At 35.0% G+C, this 23,462-nt stretch overlaps 1 protein-coding gene across 2 annotated transcripts in view; it reads left to right on the forward strand.

The window, feature by feature from the left end:
* The window catches only part of LOC123547135 (hemicentin-1-like), a 41,194-nt gene that overhangs the window by 9,652 nt on the left and 8,080 nt on the right, over window positions 1–23,462 (forward strand). Inside the window, exons 2-6 of one of the 2 annotated variants that reach the window (XM_053549662.1) lie at window positions 4,141–4,307; window positions 6,186–6,351; window positions 11,180–11,377; window positions 18,794–18,892; window positions 19,722–20,009. In XM_053549662.1, coding sequence (XP_053405637.1) covers window positions 4,141–4,307; window positions 6,186–6,351; window positions 11,180–11,377; window positions 18,794–18,892; window positions 19,722–20,009 — 918 coding nt within the window. The remainder of the gene's footprint in view (window positions 1–4,140; window positions 4,308–6,185; window positions 6,352–11,179; window positions 11,378–18,793; window positions 18,893–19,721; window positions 20,010–23,462) is intronic. The other variant, XM_053549663.1, reaches the window with a different exon arrangement.

Below are 23,462 nucleotides of genomic sequence, written 5' to 3' on the forward strand. Positions count from 1 at the left end.
TTTATTATTTTAATCCTTTGATCCTGTAAAAAAACACAAAGATGAAAGTGAAAGTGGAATGATAGAGAATAATACAGAACAACCAGAAACCACATCTGTAAATGTGGCACAGACAACTGCTCCTCCCAGATTTAAAAACTTGTCACCTGAAGAAATTGAAAAAAAATCAAAGAGAACAAATATGCCCCCAAGACTAAACAAAATACCAAGTGGGGAATAAATTTATTTCAAGGTAAATACTGTGTTACAGCAATATAAGTAAAAAATGCGTTTTTATATTTTATCGGTAGATCTATAAAAACTGAAAAAAGTTAATCACTTCACAACGCGACAGTTTGCACAGCCAGACCAGGATTCGAACTTGGAACCTTCCCAAAACACAAATTACCATACGTAATTTCCTCAATTTTGGTTTGCTCTGCCAATTCAGCTATCTTGCCAGTGGAACTGCAATATGCTAGCAATATCATTTAAGATAATTTTTCGATTTCTGGTTTATTAAGCTGAAAGGGAGCGTTGAAATGTGCAAAAATTTGGTAATGGGGATTTACAGTAATCATTCAAGTTTTCTACCAAGTCAGCTATGCATTCAAGCTGATTTACCACCTTTTTTCTATTTAGCCTGCTTAAATTCTCCCAAAAATATTAATTAAAATCCTCTTTTATTTTTTTAACAAGCATTGTCAGAAGTAAATACAAATAAGGCATAGAAAAAAGTTTGTTTCCGGTATCCTGACCTACCCTAAATTTCTGGCCCGATCGTAATTATTTTTATGGCCTTGGAGAAGTTTCTTTTCAAATTTTTAACAAACAGTTGAAAAACTGCACTTTTTTATGCTTTAAGCATGGTCAGTGATGTTAGAAATCAACTTACTTATGCTCTAAAGGAATAACCTACGGAAGAGCATTAGTGTTAGGTGCGTTTTTTCATTAACTCGAAATTTCGACTTACGTTACTCGAAATTTCGAGTTAATAACAAGAAAGTTCGAGTTACTATCTTGCTCTTTTGTCCATAAACATTGAACGTCTGTCCGTCTTTCAAAGGCCAAAAATGTAATGGCCGATTTTTGACTCATCGAAGTCTACACATCCATATATTGTACCCAACATGTAGAGCCTTGAACATATACTACCATACAAGCTGTATCCAGGATATATACCTTTATTTACATATTCAGGTGGTAGGGGCTCGAACTTGGTCGAACACCTTCCAGGTCAAAATAGTGAATTATTTTAAGTTTGAATACTTCCCGGTCACCTTCGATGACCTCTCCTCAAAATCTATATCCGTCAAAGTACCTGATCTTGGTCAGACTCATAACTACACGTTCATTTAGGGTATGTCTATATTTCGTTGCCTTATGGGCTCAAACTAGGTCGAAAACCTTCTAGACTTAAACATGGTTTAGGCACCTGCGGTCTTCCTCCAACATCAAAGCTGGGAAGTCGTCATATGATCTATAATATATTTTCTATGAGCAAACGCTGTTCGGTCATCTTAATCATATGACCCTGTAGGGCTACCCGATGGATACACCAGGTACCTAAACTCGAAATTTCTAGATATTAACTCGAAATTTCGAGTTAGTAACTCGAAATTTTGAGTTAATAAATAACCTATACCTGGCACTAATGCTCTTCCGTAGTAACCCCCTTTTTGTATTCATTTTTTACACAAAAATAGTTTCCGAAAAGTCCCACTTAATAAAAAAAAATCCCCCCCCTCCACACACACGTACAAAATACTAACATACCTACCCTATTTTTCTTTGGTATGTTACCGGAAACAATTTTTTAGGCCTTTAAATACAGTATACCTAAACTGTAGTAAGTATTTATTTCTGCAACATTTGAAGCTTTCTTTAAAATTATTGCATGCTTAAAAATGCCAAATTAACAAGTACAGTGCAACCTCTGCAGAGCAACACCCATTCGGAAATACAAATATTGACCTCTGTTGAGAGGTTGTTGCTCTATAGAGGTTAAATTGATAATTAAATTCCGCTATGGGAAATTTTGATGATGCTGTTGTGCAGAGGTTTTTGCTGTAGAGAGGGCCGCTCTGGAGAGGTTGCACTGTAAATAGATTCTGCGGGAAGATTCTTTCGAAGCATAGTATGCAACCAAGCAGACTCAGTTTGATTAAGTCTGTAATCGTGAATGTGTTTTTATAAGTACAGAGTTAGGTCTATCATGGTTAGCTAATATTATATGCATTTCACACACATTTTTGAAAACTAGGGCAATAATTTTAATAATTACGGTAGAAATTACAAATTTGATACCACATTCCAAATATCAAAATATCAATAGCCATTATTGATTCAGAGAAGAAGATTTTCAAAGTTTCTTATATAAAAGCCTATAGTAAGTACATGTCAGACATGGCCATTTTTTACCATAGGGTAATAATTTGTACAAGTATGGTAGAGAGTCAAACCTTATATCAAATGCAAAATATCAAAGCTCTAGAGAAAAGGAATTTGAGTCTGATAACTAAAAACATATTTTAACCAAAAAGACCCATATCTTTAATGAACCTTCAAACAACTTTAAAAAAGGGCTACAAAGAGATCATTTTGCAAAGTTTCATCAAAATCCATAACGTGGTTTTGGAGGAGATATTGTTTAAAGAAATTGTTGATGAAAAGTGACCACTCCCTCTGGCGGCCATGTTTTTTGACAAATCAGACAATTTTGAACAAGGTCACACAAGAATCATTTGGGTAAAATTGTTTTAAAATCGGGCTAGCAGTTTCACACAAGAAGATTTTTAAAGTTTCCTCTATATACATAATTAGGGAAAAGTGACCACGTCCTATGGCACCCATATTTTTTCACGAATCAAAATAATTTGAAATATCTTTGTAGAGGGTCACACAAGGACTATATGTGTAAAATTATTTTAAAATCGGGCTAGCAGTTTCACACAAGATCTTGAAGATTTTTCAACTTTCACTATATACATATAGGGAAAAGTGACCACGCCCTCTGGCGGCCATATTTTTTTTTTTTGACAAATCAAAAAAAAATTGAATAGTATTTGTACAAGGTCACACAAAAACCATTTGTGTAAAGTCATTTTAAAATCGGGCCAACAGTTTTACACAAGACGATTTTTAAAGTTTTAACTATATACATAAAGAAAAAGTGACTACGCCCTCTGGTGGCCGTGTTTTTTTTGACGAATCAAAACAATTTGAACAGCCTTGGTAGAGGGTTACACAAGGACCATTTGTGTAAAATTATTTTAAAATCGGGCCAGCAGTTTCACACAAGAAGATTTTTTAAATTTTCACTCTGGCGGCCATGTATTTCGACGAATCGGTATAATTGGAATAATCTTGGTAGAGGGTGACATAAGGACCATTTGAGTGAAATTATTCTAAAATCAGACCATTGGTTTGGGAGAAGATGCCGTTTGAAGATTTTTCTTTTTTTAGCTCTGGCGGCCCCTGTATGCAACCAAGCGGAATCGTTTAAAAACTTTGATAGATGACCATCCAATCATTCAGTGGTTTTGGAGATGTCTCTTAAACACAATCGTTGACGACGGACTGACAAACGGACGCACGACAGACGACGGACACAGCGTGATCACAATAGCTCACCCTGAGCATTGCTCATGTGAGCTAAAAAAATTAATGTTCCTTCACTTTGAAAGTAATTGAAATTTTGCTTTAAAGTTAAAGAAACTTTTGTTTAGTTAATATCGAGATATTAAGATTTCGGGCGCTCAATATATGCTGTTGTGCACACAAGATTTATAATTTAATCTTAAACAAATAAATGCATGTCCTAAACATATCAACGTACCAAGGAGAATACATTCATTATTTTTCCTATTCAAGAATGACCTTACTTAGCCAAGACTGTCAGTTTTTAAAACTGCATCAACACATATTCATATCATTATCAGTTTTTCTACAATCTGAGTGATTCTGACTTCAATTCAAACAGTTACACAGTGCGAAGCCATAATCTGAAAAATCTGCTTAACAGCTAATCAGACCATAAGCTGTCAGCAAAAAATGAACATTTTTTTTCTGGATGTGCTACAAATAAATTGTAGATTTCTGAAAGCCAGGTTGCATATGTATATTTTTATTTGTATTACCAGTGTGTTGTTGATTTTCCAGGTATACATAGCTTGAAAATTGTTCCCGAAAGAATGTATCTGTTAACTCAAGAAGGAGATGAGTTGAAGCTATACTGTATTGTACAGTTCAGCAGTAAATCAAATGTTGCTGTCACATTTTCGAAAGATGGCATGATGCTTCATGTAGGAAATGATAAAGGCTATGAGGTGGGTAAAGTTAAAAAATAAGTTTGATAAACTTCATCAGTTAAATCTGTACTGTGTATATGTACATCTTCACTTTTCTTCAAATATGTCTGTTTTCGCTCACCTGAGCAATGTTCATGATGAGCTTTTGTGATCACGCTGTGTCCGTCGTCCGTCGTGCGTGCGTGCGTCCGTCCGTCTGTCGTCAACAATTGAGTTTAAAAAACGATTCCTCCAAAACCACTGAATGGATTTTGATGAAACTTGGCATGTATATTCCTTGGATGGTCCTCTACCAAGTTCTTCAAACGGCTTTGCTTGGTTGCACATAGGGGTCGCCAGAGCTAAAATAGAAAAATCTTCAAACGACATCTCCTCCTAAACCGATGGGCCGATTTTGAAATAACTTCACACAAATTGTCCTTATCATCAGAGGGCGTAGCCACTTTTCCCTATATGTATATAGTGTAAACTTTAAAAAACTTCTTGTGTGAAACTGTTTGCCCGATTTTATTATAAATTTTACAGAAGTGGTCCTTGTGTGACCCTCTACCAAGATTGTTCAAATTATTTTGATTCGTCAAAAAAAAACATGGCCACCAGAGGGCGTGGTCACTTTTCCCTATATGTATATAGTGGAAACTTTAAAAAATTTGTGTCGAACTTGATTTAAAAATAATTTTACACAAATGGTTCTTGTGTGACCATCTAACAAGATTGTTCAAATTACTCCAATATGTCAAAAAGCATGGTCAATTTCCTTCTCTGAATCAATAAAAGCTGGCGATTTGACAGTTGGCGTGTGATATCATATTAGTAATGTCTATCATAATTGTTCAAATTCTTGCCCTATGTTTAAAAGTGTGTGTGACATGTATATGATAAAGGCTCACATAGAAGAAACCTAACTTTGTACTTATACAAAACACACTTGAAGTCTTGTACACAGCTGAGCGCTTTAGGGTCAATGACTCTCTTGTTTTTGTGGTTGTTTGGTACTTCTTGGCATACCCTGGAACTAAATTATTAATTCCTGGTCTACTAGTTTTGAACATTCTAAACAAAAATTAAAGGAAACAAGTTCTGAAGACAGTTATCAACTCTGTTCTTTTAACCCTTATCATGCTGGACCCGATTGGGTCTGCCTTTGTGACCAGTGTAGATAATGATCTTTACTGCTCGCCATTCTGTCAGTATTGTTTTGGTAAGCACACCTTTTGACAGTTAATGGTTCTGTCCAAACTGAAAGATGGACAAGTACATTATAGAAATTGAGCAGGGTTAGGGTTAAGCAGATTGTGATACAAATTACTACCTTTGATCCTTAGAAAATACGCATCTTTAGTCGCTTCAGGATATGAAAAAAGAACACTCAAACCATGATTGTCTTTTACATGATTTCCAAAAAAAACAATATATATATATATATATATATATATATATATATATATATATATATATATATATATATATAGGAAAAAGAAATTTCAGATATTTCATAATGTGCTATGTTTTTTTTACAATTTCTACCGTTGTTTATTAACCCCAGTGTTATCTTAGATGATGAAACAATGTATCGCTTTGGAAATGCTGGGATAAAAGATTTTACACTAAAACGGATATAAAAGGATTCGGACGGAAGATGAAAAGGACTGAACTTTGGACATTGCAAAAGTGGTCTTTACATAAAGACAAACTTCAATCACATGTTAAAATGATCTGAAAATGTTTCAGATGGTAAAGAAAAGATTAGATAAGCTAATTTTGTATTAAGCACTTTAATTTATTCAAGATAGCATAGTTGAGCAAAATATTTATCATTGAAATATCATAGATCATTAACATTTCATATTGATTTATTGAAAAATCATTAAAGCGAAATTTCCATTTTTCATGCAGGTGTATGTTACAGTGAAGCCGATCAATAGTTCTATGGATATATTGATGAGTACAACAACATTGAAGAAGAACGTTACCAATGTCAATGATAAGGGTGTTTATAAATGCGATGCTGAAAGAGGAACAGACACAAAGACAACAAGCATCACCGTTTATACATTCACAGGTATTACATGTTTAGTTTACAAAAAATGAAGTCTCTGTTTTAGGTAGTTATGTTCTGGTGAAGACTTTTCAATTTAAAAAGCAAGTCTTTCAAGAATGTCAAGGCTTTTGACTTTTTTTTGTTTGTTTGTTTGTCTAGGTTAGGGATCTTACGTAACGTACTACAGGCTACTGATGGTTGGATGATATTTGTTGAAATGTTTTAGCTCGTCCAGTTAGTAAAAACATGTCATCAGTATCGGCATTGGTTTAGATTTTTCTTAACCCTTTTTTACTTCATATAGATACAACAGTATTGATTATTGATAACCAATACACTCTATAGCATTATCTGTACACCATCTCAATACAGGTTATTGGAGAAAATTGCAAAATTTATACCCGTGTTCCTCAGATCAAAATTAGTCTATGAATACTTATTTTAACCATTTAGTATCCAATATAATTTATTTTCATAATTAAATTTTCTTTCTGATGGTGTATTTTTCATACTTTTGTGATAAATAGTTTTCAGTATAGAAAGCTACAAACCAAAGACCTGAGAAAATTATTATAATCTGGCTGTTTTCAGCATGTGATACTACAGAGAAATAAAATTACTGTAACAAATGCACAATTTTATTAATTGAAGGTAAATGTAAGTCCAGAAAGGATTATATTAAGTGATTTTCTAAATCAACAAACTCTTATCAGTCATTAAAATCTACACTTGGACCAAACTTACAGAACATCATAGGCCATAGATCATAAAATTAATTAATTACATAATGTTTGATAAGAAGCATTGATCAAAGACACTTTCTATAAAACTTTGTAGGTCCATATATTCAAAAATGATGCAATCAACACTTTAGTTGCTTTGTTTTGACAGATGTGCCCAATAAACAGACTTCTACAGGTCCAGGTCAATTAGCATAAATTTCACAAGTGACCTATGGATTTTAATGGTTGTTATGGTAACCACACCTTTTATTACACTGACCAAAACTCCAATCTGATGTCTCACTTTTACATAATTTGCAATAACTGAATGTTTGAATGCAAACAATAACATGTTTTTGGGTCACCTGTGTTCTTTTCCATTCACCAATAGCCCTCTTATTATATATAAAGTCAATGTGATTTTCAAAAATGCCACCTGAATTTAAACTGAAAATTACCAATAAATTTTAATTATAACCACAAGTTTTTCTGAAATTTATCTTTTATTAATAGTTTAAACATTACAAATACACTTTTGTTAGCTTCATTGCTGGTATATTTTATTGGTATTTTGCATTTAAACTATCAGTGTATTCAAGTGTGTTAAAACGAGTATATATGAGGTAATGGATAGATGTGTTAAAACGAGTATCTATGGGGTAATGGATAGATGTGTTAAAATGAGTATCTATGGGGTAATGGATAGATGTGTTAAAATGAGTATCTATAGGGTAATGAATAGATGTGTTAAAATGAGTATGTGTGGGGGAAAGGGTTAAGGTCCGCCTTTTTTCAAAATCTATAAGAGCTAAAGCTTTGAAAAACTGCACACTTGTTTATCGTCATTAGGTTAGTAAGTCGACTAAGAACAATAACTCTAACCTGCATTCTGAACTATTCTCTTGCACCTGTAGGCTCTGCTCTTAATTTTGTCCCTTTTTTTTCTTTTCTTTTTATTTTCCGCTATTTTAGTTTTATTATAATATTATATTATTTTTGTGAAAATGATGTGTGAATTCAAAACTCTTTCATAAACTGAAGGGTAACCAAAAATGAGATACATGACAAAGGTAGTTGGCTAAACATGGGTATAAGTGAAGTGCATTGTATGGTCAAGAAATTCCAATATGGGAGGCTCTAAATTGTAAAAGGATTACACATACAGTAGTTTGAGTTCCAGTCTGTTCAATTGTTAATGCGCTTCAGTTAGGCATATAGACGTTCATATGTTTCAGAAACTTAAAATGACGAAGTATTTACTTATGATTAATAATAATAAACACATGCTCATATATATGAGAATAAAGCATATTATTCTGAGAAGAGCAAAAAAAGAACGCTTCTATGATTTGAATTTTCCGCGCCAAGATGACTCATCTATTCGTACAAAACTAGCATCAGTAAGTTTTACAACTGACCTCAGAATTTTACATGTATCAGCTGTTTAAATTTTCTAAAATATCAACAATCATTATCTTTCCGTGTAATTTACAGACATCCAAAATCACGAAGTTCTAATTATTACAAATATTGACGGACGCCAAATTCGTGTACCCTGCTACCTTATTCTTGTCAGTTTGGCTTATTAAGCCCAACGAAAAACAAAAAGAGCAATGCTAATATGTGTTCTGTCCTGTGTTGCTAACAAGTGATATGATAGAATTAGGGACAAGTCTATTCATTTTTATATTACCATATACAACAAGAGTCGCAGACTGTCACAATATACGCCCGTCATCGGATTTGGCCTTATTAAAGGGGCCGTAATCCAAGAGTAGTTGGTAGTTGAACTTGGCCGAAAAATTGTGGCGATAACATTTTCAGTAAGTTTGGTGATGATCGGATGAAAACTGTTCGACCTAGAGAGCGGACAAGGCTAAATTCGCAATATTTCAAGTTATTCAAGGGCCATAATTGAGTAGTTCCTTTGGCGATTTTGCTGGTTATCGAACTTGGCTGAGATATTATGCCCACAAAACTTGTTACAAAGTTTGGTGAAGATCGGATGAAAACTGTTGGACTTAGAGGGCGGACAAGGCTAAATTTGCAGATTTTCAAGTAATTCAAGGGCCATAACTGAAGATTGCCTGGGGGATTTTGCTGGTAATCAAACTTGACCGAAATATTATGCCCATTAACTAATGATGGGCAAATCGGTTAGATTTGCCAACCGATTAATCGGCATAATCGGACAAGCCAACCGATTTGATTAATCGGACATAATCAGATAATCGGTTACTCTAGTTGCATATCTATAAGTTCACCTCACAATGTATGTTTTATGTCATTTCTTAAAAAATGAACCTCACAGACATCAAATATCTTATTTCTATTGTATCCCTTCATAAATATGAGTAAGTATAACAGCATAAAAGTAAAATATTTGTGAAGATAGTAACCTTCAAATCAGATACTGTTTTAATTTCACCAGGGACTTATCCAGTTATACTATGTTATTAAATTAAAACTATTTGGAGCAAAAAAGTAATAACGATTTATTATTTCTTAGTTAACGACTGGAATGATTTCAATTGTACAAAATCAAAAATTGAAACTTTATACTTTTGCTAATATGCTTGCGTAAGTCTTACGGCATGCTATGCATACTGCCATAATAATGTCAAGAGTTTTGGCTTATGGTTTCCCGGCTTAATTTTGTAAAAGCCATATATCTTCCAAAATCTGGGTGATCACAGATGATATCAATTGTTTTTGACACTTTGGAGGAAGACATTTTTACGTAGAGTAGATTCCTTTGGCGTAACTGCCCAAAAGAACCCTAAATACCAGAATGAAAAAGGTCAGAAACAACTAAATTATCCGTAGGGTGACAAGTAATTAATCGGTCAGGGAAAAGTGAAGTCGGCGATCGCGCTCATGAATGCAACGCCGACGATTATTCGATTGTCGCCGATTGTCGGCCCATCACTACCATTAACATTATCTGCAAGTTTGGTGAAGATGAACAGATGAACATTGTTTGACTTAGAGAGCTGACAAGGCTAAATTTGCAATATATTAAGTAATTCAAGGGCAACTACTCAATAGTGCCTGGGGGATTTTGCTTGTTATCGAACTTGGCCGAGATGTTATACCCACAAACCTTGTTACCAAGTTTGATGAAGATCGGATTAAAACTGTTTGACTTAGAGAACGGACAAAATCTGCTAAATTTGCAGATTTTGATTAATTCAAGAGACATAACTAAAGAGTGCCTGAGGGGATTTTACTTGTTATCGAACTTGGCCGAGATGTTATGTCCACAAACCTTGTCACCAAGTTTGATGAAGATCGGATTAAAACTGTTTGACTTAGAGAACGGATAAAATCTGCTAAATTTGCAGATTTTCGATTGATTCAAGGGCCATAACTCAAGAGTGCCTGAGGGGATTTTACTTGTTATCAAACCTGGCCGAGATGTTATGCCCACAAACGTTGTCACCAAGTTTGATCAAGATCGGATTAAAACTGTTTGACTTAGAGAACGGATAAAATCTGCTAAATTTGCAGATTTTCGATTGATTCAAGGGCCATAACTCAAGAGTGCCTGAGGGGATTTTACTTGTTATCAAACCTGGCCGAGATGTTATGCCCACAAACGTTGTCACCAAGTTTGGTGAAGTTCGAATGAAAACTGTATGACTTAGAGAGCGGACAAGGCTTAATTTGCAGATTTTGAGTAATTCAAGAGTCTTAACTCATAGCATGGCTAGAGGGTTTAGATGGTTATCGAACTTGCCGAGATATTATGCCCTCAAACATTGTCACCAAGTTTGATGAAGATCGGATGAAAACTGTTTGACTTGGAGAGCGGATATGCTTTGGGACACCGTACTTTGAGCCGTACTTTGAACTCACAGGGTTCTACTCAGGTGCACACCCTTGATGAAACGATGCCTGAAGCACTTCCTCCACTATGAACAGCTCAGCTGAAAAGTCACTATATGACATAATTATAAATGTGTCAATGTGACGCTAATCTCACCAGAAAGACTTTTTAAAAAACAATGAGGATACATATACGGAATTTCAACCACCATATGTATGTATATTATATAGTATAATAGATGACAAGTAAAATCAGTTAAAAATTTCTTAACCTTTTTTTTCATTGTATTTTTTAATAGCTTCTGCAACTGATGCCGAGTTACCTATCACTACAGAGGGTAAGGAAACACTCAAAATAGATTTGGAGTGTAATGTAAATGTAAAAGCCGAGAAAGATCTGGTTGATTATGCTGTCACCTGGGAGAGAGATGGTTCTAAGATTGAAAACGGCGATAAATATAATATGGAGAGTAACACTCTCCAAATTCTGAAACCGAGTAAGTACTAATAACAATTCTTTGACTATTGTTGTGTTATGATCCATATGTCTATTAAGATGGACCAGTAAAACGCTGGATTATTCAGCATTCTTTGGACGTATATGTAATGTAACGCTTTAATATTTTTCGTAAAAGTGGAATGCCGAAATCAATCGCATACGGAAAATACGATATTGCCGATTGTCATTACGAGTCCATTACATTAAATAGTAAAGGTTGTTTAGTCAAAGGATATTTAGAGTTTTTAGGAAGAGCCATTTATGTAGCCGGTCAGAAAAGATCACAGACACTGAACAGGGAGTTTAAAAATACACTTTGAAGATAACCTTTGTTTTTAGCTTGACTGTTCAAAGAATAGGTAGAGCTATCGAACTCACTCATTCGCCGGCGTCCGCGCGTCGGCGCCCGTGTCGGCGCCCGCATCGGCGTCCCGATTTGGTTAAGCTGTTTGTTCACCTGAGCACGAAGTTTTTTTTCAAGGTGGAGCTTTTGTGATCGCCATGTGTTCGTCGTCCGTCGTCAAAAATTTAACTGTTTACACTCTAGAGGTCACAATTTTGGTCAATTTTAATGAAACTTGGTCAGAATATTACCCTCAATAAAATCTTGGACGAGTTCGATATCGGGTAATCTGGGGTCAAAAACAAGGTCACAAGGTCAAAGCAAAGGAAAAGCTTGTTAACACTCTAAAGGCCACGTGTATGACTGAATCTTCATGAAACTTTTTTTAGAAAGTTAATCTTGATAATTTTTAGGTCGTGTTCGAATCTGGGTGATGTAGGATCAAAAACAAGGTCACTATGTCAAATCAAAGGAAAAGTTAGTTAACACCATAGAGGCCACATTTATGATTATATCTTAATGAAACTTTTGTTTTCAAAATGTTAATATTGACGATCTTTAGATCGAATTTAAATCTTGGTCAGGTAGGGTCAAAAACTAGGTCACCTGGTCAAATCAAACGAAAAGCTAGTTAACACTCTATAGGACACATTTATGATTTGTATCTTCATTAAACTTTGTCAGAATGTTAATCTTGATGATATTTAGGTCAAGTTTTAATCTAGGTCATGTAAGGTCAAAAACTAGGTCTCTAGCAATATCTCTATGGAACTTGGTCAGTATGTACGTCTTGATGATCTTTAGGCTAAGGTCAAATTTAGGTCAAGTTAGGTAAAACAAATAGGTCACCATGTCAAAAAATCAAAGGAAAAACTTCTAGAGGACACATTTATGACTGTATGTTCATGAATCTTGGTCAGAATGTTAATCTTGATGATCGTTAGGTCAATTTTTAATCTTGGTCATATGGGGTCGAAAACTAGGTCACCTGGCCAAATCAAAGGAAAAGATAGTACACTCTAGAGGCCAGATTTATGATTGTAACTTATTGAAACATAGTCAGAATGTTAATCTTTAGAATCTTTAGGTTAAGTTCCAATCTGGGTTAGGTGGGGTAAAAAACTAGGTCACCAGGTTAAGTCAAATGAAAAGCTTGTTAACACTCTAAAGGACACATTCATGATTTGTATCTTCATTAAACTTGGTCAGAATGTTAATCTTGATAATCTTTAGGTCAAGTTTTAATCTAGGTCATGTAAGGTCAAAAACTAGGTCACTAAGTCCAATCAAAGGAAAAGCTAGTTAACACTCTAGAGGCCACATTTATGACCATATCTTAATGAACCTTATTCAGAATATTATTCTTAATAATCTTAAGGTCGAATTCAATGCTGGGTAAGACGAGTTTAAAAACTAGGTCACCGGGTCAAATAAGAGGAAAAGCTAGTTTTTGCAAAATCGTATTGAAATATGGTCAGAATATTACCCTCAATAAGATCTTGGACGATTGATAATGGGTCAGCTGAGATCAAAAACTAGGTCACCAGGTCAAATAAAAGGAAAAGCTTGCTAACACTCTAGAGGCAATATTTATGGCAACATCTCTATGAAACTTTATCAGAATGTATGTCTTGATGATCTCTAGGTCAAATTCGAATCCGGATTATGTAGAATTAAAATCAAGGTCATCAGTTCAAAAAATTACAGGAAAAATCTTATAAAACTAGAGGCCATGTTTATGACAGTATCTTCATGAATCTTGGTCAGAATGTTAACCTTGATGATCTTTAGGTCATGTTTGAATCTGGGTCATGTAGGGTCAAAAACCAGGTCACCAGATCAAATCAAACGAAGAGCTAGTTAACAATCTAGAGGTCACATTGATGACCATGTCTTAATAAAACTTGGTCAGAACGTTAATCTTAATAATCTAAAGGTCATGTTCTAATCTGGGTTAGGTGGAGTCAAAATTTCGCATGAAAATGAACTTTGACCTTTGATTATCAGGGCTGATCTTGACTTTTTGCAATGATATTTGTATTTTGATATATACACATTACATAGATAAAGATGAGTAACTTATAATAAAAAACTCTTTTCGAAGACAAAAAAAAAATTTCAAATTATCCAAAAAATCCATTTTTTGTGATTTTCAATGAATATCTTGAATATCAAGTTTGCCCTTCATTCCATTTTGATGAATTTCCTATTGCTGTCATAGTTTGATATATATTTTTTACTGACAATCAAATAGTTACTGTAATTTAACAATGAAAAAACTGGTAGACGTAAACTTTACCCTACCCCCTTATATTTTAACAAGTGAATTTATCTCCCCTATCACAAACATAAGTGAACAAAATACAGATAGGCACGGCTTTGACACTTAAGAAATTGGTTTACATGGAGAATATGAAATATTGTTTCTAAAAATGTATAAACTTCTTCTGGCCTCGATTGTTGCAATAAAAGTCCTTGAGCTCTCGGACCAAATGGATTGAAACATCACATACTTGTTCACTGTCATGATCTGACATGCATTACACAGGTTCCATTACTCTACCTTGTATTTTTACAAGATTATGCCCCTTCTTCGAGATAGCAATTGTTGTTGGTAAAGTTTTTGTATGTCAGTTGGTATCTCAGTAACCACTAATGGGAATGGATTGAAACTTCACACACGTGTTTACTGTCATGATCTGACATGTAACGCACAGTTACATAACTGTACTCTGCTTGTTTAGCTCATCTCATTTTTGGGGAAAATGATGAGTTATTGTCATCACTTGATCGGCGTCGGCGTCGGCGTTGCCAGGTTAAGTTTTATGTTTAGGTCAACTTTTCTCCAAAAGTATCAAAGCTACTGCTATAAAACTTGCAACACTTGTTCAACATCAAAAGCTGACTCTGTACATCAAGAAACATAACTCCATCCGTCTTTTTGCAAGAATTATTGCCCCGTTTGGACTTATAAAATTGGATTTCTTGGTTAAGTTTTATGTTTAGGGAAGCCTTTTTCCTAAATTATCAAAGCTACTGTTTTGAAACTTGCAACACCTGTTTCACCATCAAAAGCTGACTCTGTACAGCAAGAAACATAACTCCATCCGTCTTTTTGCAAGAATTATTGCCCCGTTTGGACTTAGAAAGTCAGCTTTCTTAGTAAAGTTTTGTGTTTCGGTCAGCTTTTCTCCTTCTCCTAAACTATCAAAGCTATTGCTTTGAAACTTGCAACACTTGTTCACAATTACAAGTGAACTCTGTACAGCAAGAAACATAACTCAATCCTGATTTTTGCGAGATTTACGGCCCCTTTTGGACTAGGAAAGTATCAGATTTCTTGGTTAAGTTTTATGTTTAGGTCAGCTTTTCTCCTCAACTATCAAATCTATTGCTTTGAAACTTGCAACACTTGTTTACCATCAAAAGCTGACTCTGTACAACAAGAAACATTACTCCATCCTGCTTTTTGCAGGAATTATGGCCGCGTTTGGGCTTAGAAAATATCAGATTTCTTGGTTAAGTTTTATGTTTAGGTCAGCATTTCTTCTAAACTATCAAAGCTATTGCTTTAAAACTTGCAACACTTGTTCACCATCAAAAGCTGACTCTGTACAGCAAGTAACATAACTCCATCCATCTTTTTGCAAGAATTATAGCCCCGTTTGGACTTAGAAAATATCAGATTTCATGGTTACGTTTTATGTTTAGGTCAACTTTTCTCCTTAACAGTCAAAGCTATTGCTTTAAAACTTGGAGCAGTTATTTGCCATTAAAAGTTGGCTCTGCATAAAAAGTACTATAACTCTGTATTGCTTTTTGCAAGAATTATGGTCCCTTTCGGACATAAAAATTCATCGGTAGGACAATATTTCTATTATGCAGAGACAAGATAATCAGATGAGCGTCTGCACCTGCAAGGTAGTGCTCTTGTTACAAAATTATGTCCCTTTTTTGGTTAAGTTGGTATCTCAGTACCTACTAATGGGAATGGATTGAAACTTCACACCATTGTCCATTGTCATAAACTGATATGCATTTTACAGGTTCCATAACCCTGTTTTGCGATTTTACAAAATTATTCCCCTTTTTCAACTTTTATTTTCATTCAACTGACAAGTCGAGTGTTGCTGTCCTTCGACAGCCCTTGTTGAAAAAACATGAGATAATTGCCTGAATATGTCTCAAAATACATTGTAGCTAATCTGATAAATTTAGCATTGCTGTTTAAGTATACTTTGAAATCATTTAGTTCTGTGTGCATGAAATTCTGTTGGAATATGAATTATTGGATTTCAACTTTTAGTTATTCGAATAGGTTGTTGAACTCTCGCCCATGTTTTGTAGTCCTAATTTTGTTACATTTTTGTATTTAAAGCTGGTATCTCAAAACTTCACACACTTGTTCACTGTGGTGACCTTATAAACTGTACCCTAGTCCATTACTCTACTTCGCATTTTATTATCCCTTTTGAAGAAAACGGACATATTATATGATGGCGTATGTGTCTGTCTGTCCCTCTGCAGGTTTGTCCGCGGAGCATAATAATGTCTCCCCCAACTGGGGGAGACATATTGTTTTTGCCCTGTCCGTCCTTCCGTCCGTCCGTCACACTTTATTTCCGATCAATAACTAAAGAACCATTTGACATAGAACCTTCAAACTTCATCAGGTGGAATGGCTTATGGAGTAGACGACCCCTTTGTTTTGGGGGTCACTCAAGCAAAGTTAAAGGTTATAGGGGCCTGAACATAAAAATAATTTCCGATCAAAAACTTGAGACCCACTTGACCCAGAATGTTGAAACTTCACAGGATGGTTGGTCATGCAAAGTTGAAAACCCCTAATGATTTTGGGATTACTCGGTCAAAGGTCAAGGTCACAGGGGCACTTCTGGTCAGTAACTTGAGAACCACTTGACCCAGAATGTTGAAACTTAAAGGATGATTGGACATGCAGAGTAGATGACCCCTATTGTTTTTGTGGTCATTCAAGCAAAGGTAAAGGTCACAGGGGCCTGAACATGAAAAATAATTTTCTATCAAAAACGTGAGAGCCACTTGACCCAGAATGCTGAAACTTCACAGGATGGTTGGTCATGCAAAGAAAAAAACTCCTAATGATTTTGGGATCACTTTGTTAAAGGTCAATGTCACAGGGACCTGAACATGAAAAACAACTTCCGGTCAGTAACTTGAGAACCACCTGACCCAGAATGTTGAAACTTAAAAGGATGATTGGACATGCAGAGTAGATGTCCCCTATTGTTTTTTGGGTCATTCCAGCAAAGGTAAAGGTCACAGGGACCTGAACATGAAAAATAATTTTCGATCAAAAACTTGCGAGTCACTTGACCCAGAAGGTTGAAACTTCACAGGATGGTTGGTCATGCAAAGTTGAAAACCCCTAATGATTTTAGGATCACTCTGTTAAAGGTCAAGGTCACAGGGATCTGAACATAAAAAACAACTTCCGGTCAGTAACTTGAGAACCACTTGACCAAGAATGTTGAAACTTAAAAGAATGATTGGCCATGCAGAGTAGATGACCCCTATTGTTTTTGTGGTCATTCAAGCAAAGGTAAAGGTCACAGGGGCCTGAACATGAAAAATAATTTTCGATCAAAAACTTGAGAGCCACTTGACCCAGAATGTTGAAACTTCGCAGGATGGTTGGTCATGCAAAGTAGAAAACCCCTAATGATTTTGGGATCACTCTGTTAAAGGTCAAGGTCACAGGGACCTGAACATGGAAAAGCACTTCCGGTCAGTAACTTGAGAACCACTTGACCCAGAATGTTGAAACTTAAAAGGATGATTGGACATGCAGAGTAGATGACCCCTATTGTTTTTGGGGTTACTCAAGCAAAGGTAAAGGTCACAGCGGCCCGAACATGAAAAATAATTTTCGATCAAAAACTTGAGAGCCACTTGACCCAGAAGGTTGAAACTTCACAGGATGGTTGGTCGTGCAAAGTAGGAAACCCAAATGATTTTGGGATCACTCTGTTAAAGGTCAAGGTCACAGGGACCTTAACATGAAAAACCACTTCCGGTCAGTAACTTAAGAACCATTTGACCCAGAATGTTGAAACATAATAGGATGATTGGACATGCAGAGTAGATGGCCCCTTTTTGTTTTGGGTTCACTCTATTAAAGGTCAAGGTCACAGGGGCCTGAACATGAAAAACCACTTCCGGTCAGTAACTTGAGAACCACTTGACCCATAATGTTATAACTTAAGAGGATGATTGGACTTGCAGTGGGGGCACTCCATCAAAGGTCAAGGTCACAGGGGGCTGAACATAAAAACACTTTCAAATCAATAACTTGAGAACCACTTGACCCAGAATGTTTTTAATTAAGAGGATGCTTGGACATGCAGAGTAGATGACCCCTAATGATTTTTGGGTCACTTAATCAAAGCTCAAGGTCACATGGGCCTTAACATGGAAAACCGAAAACCGTTTCCAATTCATAACTTTAGACCAGAATGTTGAAACTTTGTGGGATGATTGGACATATCAACAACATGTAGATGATCCCTGTTGCAGCCAACCATCACTGTCTTTTTGACTTTCACTCCTGTCTTGCATATACGATTATGCATTGGTGGAGACATGCACTTTTTTACTAAAGCATCTTCTAGTTCTACGTGCATTTAAGATATTGACTCTGAATATGGCATATCGGTAGATGGCAATCTGCAGAGTGCTTGAACCAGCCCTGTAGGTCAAAGGTCAATGTCACAATTTCAGCTAAAAGGTCAAAACTGTTCATTGTATTTTGTGTAACGAAATAATCATGCTAAGTATTGACTTCAAACTTTTCTTGAAGGCGGATGGCTATGAGGCAATGTGCGGAGCACAGACCAGGGTCTGCAAGTCAAAGGTAAAGCACACAAGTTGAGCTCAAAGGTCAAAAGTTATCTTATTTTATTTCATGTCCGAAGCATGATGTCTGACTCTGTGGCAGTGTTTAGAGTGTTGTGTGCTTCCGGCAAATCTGTCCTTACCTATTATCTTTTGCGTCTAGTAAGACTAACAAATATACAAACATTGTGATTTCAGCTAGAGCAGACATTGGAGAGTACCAGTGTGTTGTTACTTTCTTTCCAACTTCCTCAGTTGAGAAACATACAGTTCGACAAAAACCGTCCTATCTTAAAGGTATATGTCGTAGAAATGTTTATTCCGTTGTAGTGAAAGCTGTATTACATCTGGAATTAAAGGAATTAATTTTATAAGATGTTGTTCTGAAAAACATTTAAATAGAACAGCGTAATATGTCAAAATCCTGCAATTTGTCATTTACTCGTTGATACCAGATTAGCATATGTACTTGGTTAAACTTTCTTCATTCTTCAGTTGCAAGGCCTCCGTTGTCGATCGCCAATATCGCCATTTTGCGAATTTTTTAAAAATTTGGCGCTAAATTTTGCGAATTGGCGAAAATAAGTGGCGCATAGTTTTCTTGGGTACATGATACAAGTTACATGCTTTTACTTAGGCGCTGGTTGTGAATAAAATCGATAACCAGTCTTGGTGGTGTATGTTGTCAATTTGGCTACTAATGTTGGGTGATACTTTGAGAATATAGTTGCTTAAGAATGTGTTGATTGATAATTTATTTGTTATAAAAGCGTTTGCCAACTTGTATATTTGAAGTGTGCCGAAGATTTACCAAAATTAACAACAATTACGGTGGACTTTATATTTTTAGATTTTTATAAAAACGACCGACTTATTTGTTTGTGACATGCAGTTGTATGACGAATTTTTAATTAGTACGAAAGATATGCAAAAAATAATAAGTTTGTTACTTTTTGCAAATATTTTAGATAAAATTTCTAATTCGTCAATTATCATAAAGATTTTAACGATGGGTGTGAAAACAAACAACTGTTGGAACTTTTCATGTAGAAAACATTACTAAAATATATTCTGTAGCATTGAAGTTTCTAATTGATTATGTATGTACGCATTTTTCTTCTTCCAGCTGGCCCTGCTATAGATTCTCATGACAACAACAAAAACTTGGTACAGGGGGATAGCCTTGAATTAAAGTGTAAAGTATCTGGATTCCCAAAACCTACTGTATCATGGTTCAAGGACGGTTCTGAAATGAACACTACCACCAGGATACACACACTGGAATATGAAGGTGCCATGGGGAAGCTCATGATATATTCATTGGAAGATGAAGATGAAGGCTACTATAAATGTGTCGCTGAAAATGATGTTGCGCCATTTAACGCTACAGCGGAGATGAGAGTGAGAGTTAAAGGTGAATATTTATCAATATTTATGATTGATTTCATTTTTTTCTGTGCAAATAGTTTTTTTTATTTATAAAAAAGGTAATATCGTTAACATGATTTTTCTTTTTTCTATGCAGTTAAAAAAGGTGAATGTTTATCATTGTTGTTTTTTTTTGTGCTTTGAATGGTATTTTTTGTTGCAAGAAGCCAGATATGAAAGCCAAATATGAACAATTCAAAACAATTTGTATTGTGTCAAAATTGTATGCCAAAACTTTAAGAAGGACCAGTATTTAAATGAATATTTGATAACAATTATTTTTATCCCCGGCTGTTGTTATCAATACATTGTTGCTTAATGTAAAAAAACACAATCATATATCTAGTTTTAAAGTCTTTATAAAAATTCTGTTCAATACACCTGTCGAAACATATTGTTGCGAGCTGGTAACGCTCGCAGTGACGGATGTATGGTTCACTAAATCACACAGTCAGGCACATTTACTGTCAGAACATCAGACAGTCAGACAGACGGACAACGCTAAAACTAGCTAAAACTTTGACAGAGTGTCAAATGAAAAACGGACTCACGGACGGACACAGAACACCACAAATGACTCCGCAGCTATGGGTGAAATAAATATACGGGCTAAACTCAAGAAAATAAGTAAGAGCTCTAACGGTTTATGAAATTTATTAATGGTAAGATACTTGACTAGATCTAGTAAAATACCGAAATTTTACAATGTCGGCAACAAACAACTATTCAAAGCAACAATAGCATTATTCAAATATCAAGTGAGGTGTCGGTGGCTTACTAAATACAAGAATTAAGAATCCTATAAATCACTGGTATTTTTATCTACGATAAAATTAAGAAAACTGCAGAAAGTTTCCGAAAAATTACCAAACGAGATTCAGAAAGCTAAACCTTAAGAATTAACAAAGTATTTCTATTAATGCTTTAAAATTATTATGTTAAATATAACATAGTATTACCAAATAAATGCTAAGGTATTTTATAATGGATTTATAGTGCTGAAACGAATTTCTACAGAAGGCTATGCCCAAGATTTTACTGGCTGCGGAGTGCTGTCAAACAGTAAACACCGCCTTATATACGGGTACTTCAAACAAAATCAACAGTGTTTGAGATAGTTCAAAAAAAAAAACTAACAAAGGGACGCAAAAGTATTTCAAACAGTTCCGACACCTCAAACAGCAATAGAAAAGACGTACATGTGCACGGCTTAACAGCAGTAAAAAGATAATATTTCTGCGAACAATCATCATATAAATATAAAAGTACAATATAAGGAGTGGTAGTTGAATGTGCGCTAAAATATACGAATAAATAATAAAAGTTTTCGTCAAACAGTATAGACAGGAACCCCCTACTAGAAAAATGTACTAGATCTAGGAAACTTGATGACGTAAATAATAACTAGTTGCACGTGCATGACGTCACGCCTAAACAGCATACAATATGGCGGACGACACAATAAACTGAAGTGTTTTAACATGGAAAAACTGGATAATTAAGGCTTAAAATATGGATTTTGTAGTCAGTAAGTGAATCTTTTATAGAAAAATACATAAGCCGATGAGTTACTAAATATTTGACACTAAAATATCGCATATGTATCGTAAAACACCGAAGAGCACATGTGTTGTGAAAGTAGGACTGATTTACCGGCGCACAACAATATGTCAATAAAACTTGCTTAATCTTCCAAAGTAGTAAGCAAATATTGTTTACCAGTTGATACTTTGTCAGTGTCAAATTGTTTTGTTTTTAAATCAGAATATTCATGCCTGGAAGCATTCATAGAACATTCTATTAAAAAAATCTGATGCACAAGTTTTTAAAGATATAAAGAAAAGCAAAGTGCTAGTGGCTATGTGAAACTTTCGAACTTAAATCTGTAATTGTTTGATTTTTAGTATGAAATTCAGCATGTGTCCCCTATTTAACATAACACTGACAATATTTCAAGTGATTCTGGACCAGTCCATTATAGAAATTAAGCAGGGTATGGGTTAACATTTCAAAAGCATTCAAGATGTTTTACTTCTTTCAAAAATTGTTTTAGTACTTTACAAATGGGCACTGTGTCTGACTGGTTTAGGTCGCTTTCTTTAATCACTTAAAACTGGAGTCACTATATATTATAATCTAAATTGTGTTGGTGTGCTAAGCAAAGCATCGCTATGGAGAGCCTGTATGTTTATATTGAGTTTACTAGTCACACCAACACAATTTATATTATATAGTGATTATCCAGTTTTAAGAGAGAAGGAAACATAAGGTGCCCTGCTACCCGAAACTTTAATTCTGGCCATGTAAGGCACATTTTTAGAACCATTGTTAAAACTTTTAGCAAGTTCACGTAAAAAGCTGGTGTTCCCACAAGACACCTTGTCCTCACTTGACACCTTGAGTAGAGTTTAAACACACTAAAGGTAACCGTTGTTCTCACTTGACACCTTGAGCAGGGTTTAAACACTCAAGAGTGAAAGGCAAATGATTAAAGAAAGCGACGGAGTATCCCCAGTGACGAATAGACGGTTTGATACATGATCATTATCGGACCTAGACATGATATCGGTCCAATTTAAAACCAGTATGCAAAACCATAATTGTATTACATCATTTTACGATATCTATCCCATATAAAAAGAAATATTGAACTGGTTAGATAACACTTTTATAAAGTGCTGAAACGTTTTCAAAACGGAACAGAAATTATTTCAGGGACTAAATCTTTCGCTGGATTTACAGACCTTCATTTTGGAAATTTGTATAGAAATGTTGTTTTATTTTTTGAAAAACATATTTACGTACAAAAAAATCAAAAAAAGATGTTTCTAGATGCTTAAAAGCATCAAATTCAGTTATCTGTCTTAACTTACTTGCAGTATTTTATTGCATATGTACACAAAGAATAGCTTACGGATTACATATCAGAGGCTAATAAATTATGTGTTTCGAGAAATAATTGACGAGGAGTATGTATTAAACAGTCATATTCTACATGTGGAGAAAGCAGTGGCAAGGTAGCTGGTTCCGTCAATGTCAAATAGCTAATGTTAATTGATAATCGTCAAAACAATGTAAAATCTGTGTTGTTCAAAAATAGTCGATCCTCAAGTACTCTCAGTCCTTTGATCTTATATACAAACAATGAACAGTGGTTCTCCAAATTCAATAAATATGCATCAGTGGCCTATTGCTGCGACTGTTAAGTTCAAACAGAAAATCTGCGCGATTTACCAAACGCGCAGCGCATATAACAAATTTCTTTTCGATAGTTATCTGCGAGCCGATTTACCAATTGTTGCGCAGGATAATTTATATTTGCTCTTAGCGAATTTCAAAATGCACAGCGCAAATAAAAATTTGTAAATATATATGTGTATTGTGTGCTGCGTACATGGTAAATTCTACAGTTATTAAATTGATTATTTAACAAATGTCA

The sequence above is a fragment of the Mercenaria mercenaria genome, chromosome 8, assembly GCF_021730395.1.
Source record: "Mercenaria mercenaria strain notata chromosome 8, MADL_Memer_1, whole genome shotgun sequence".
Lineage (NCBI taxonomy): Eukaryota > Metazoa > Mollusca > Bivalvia > Venerida > Veneridae > Mercenaria > Mercenaria mercenaria.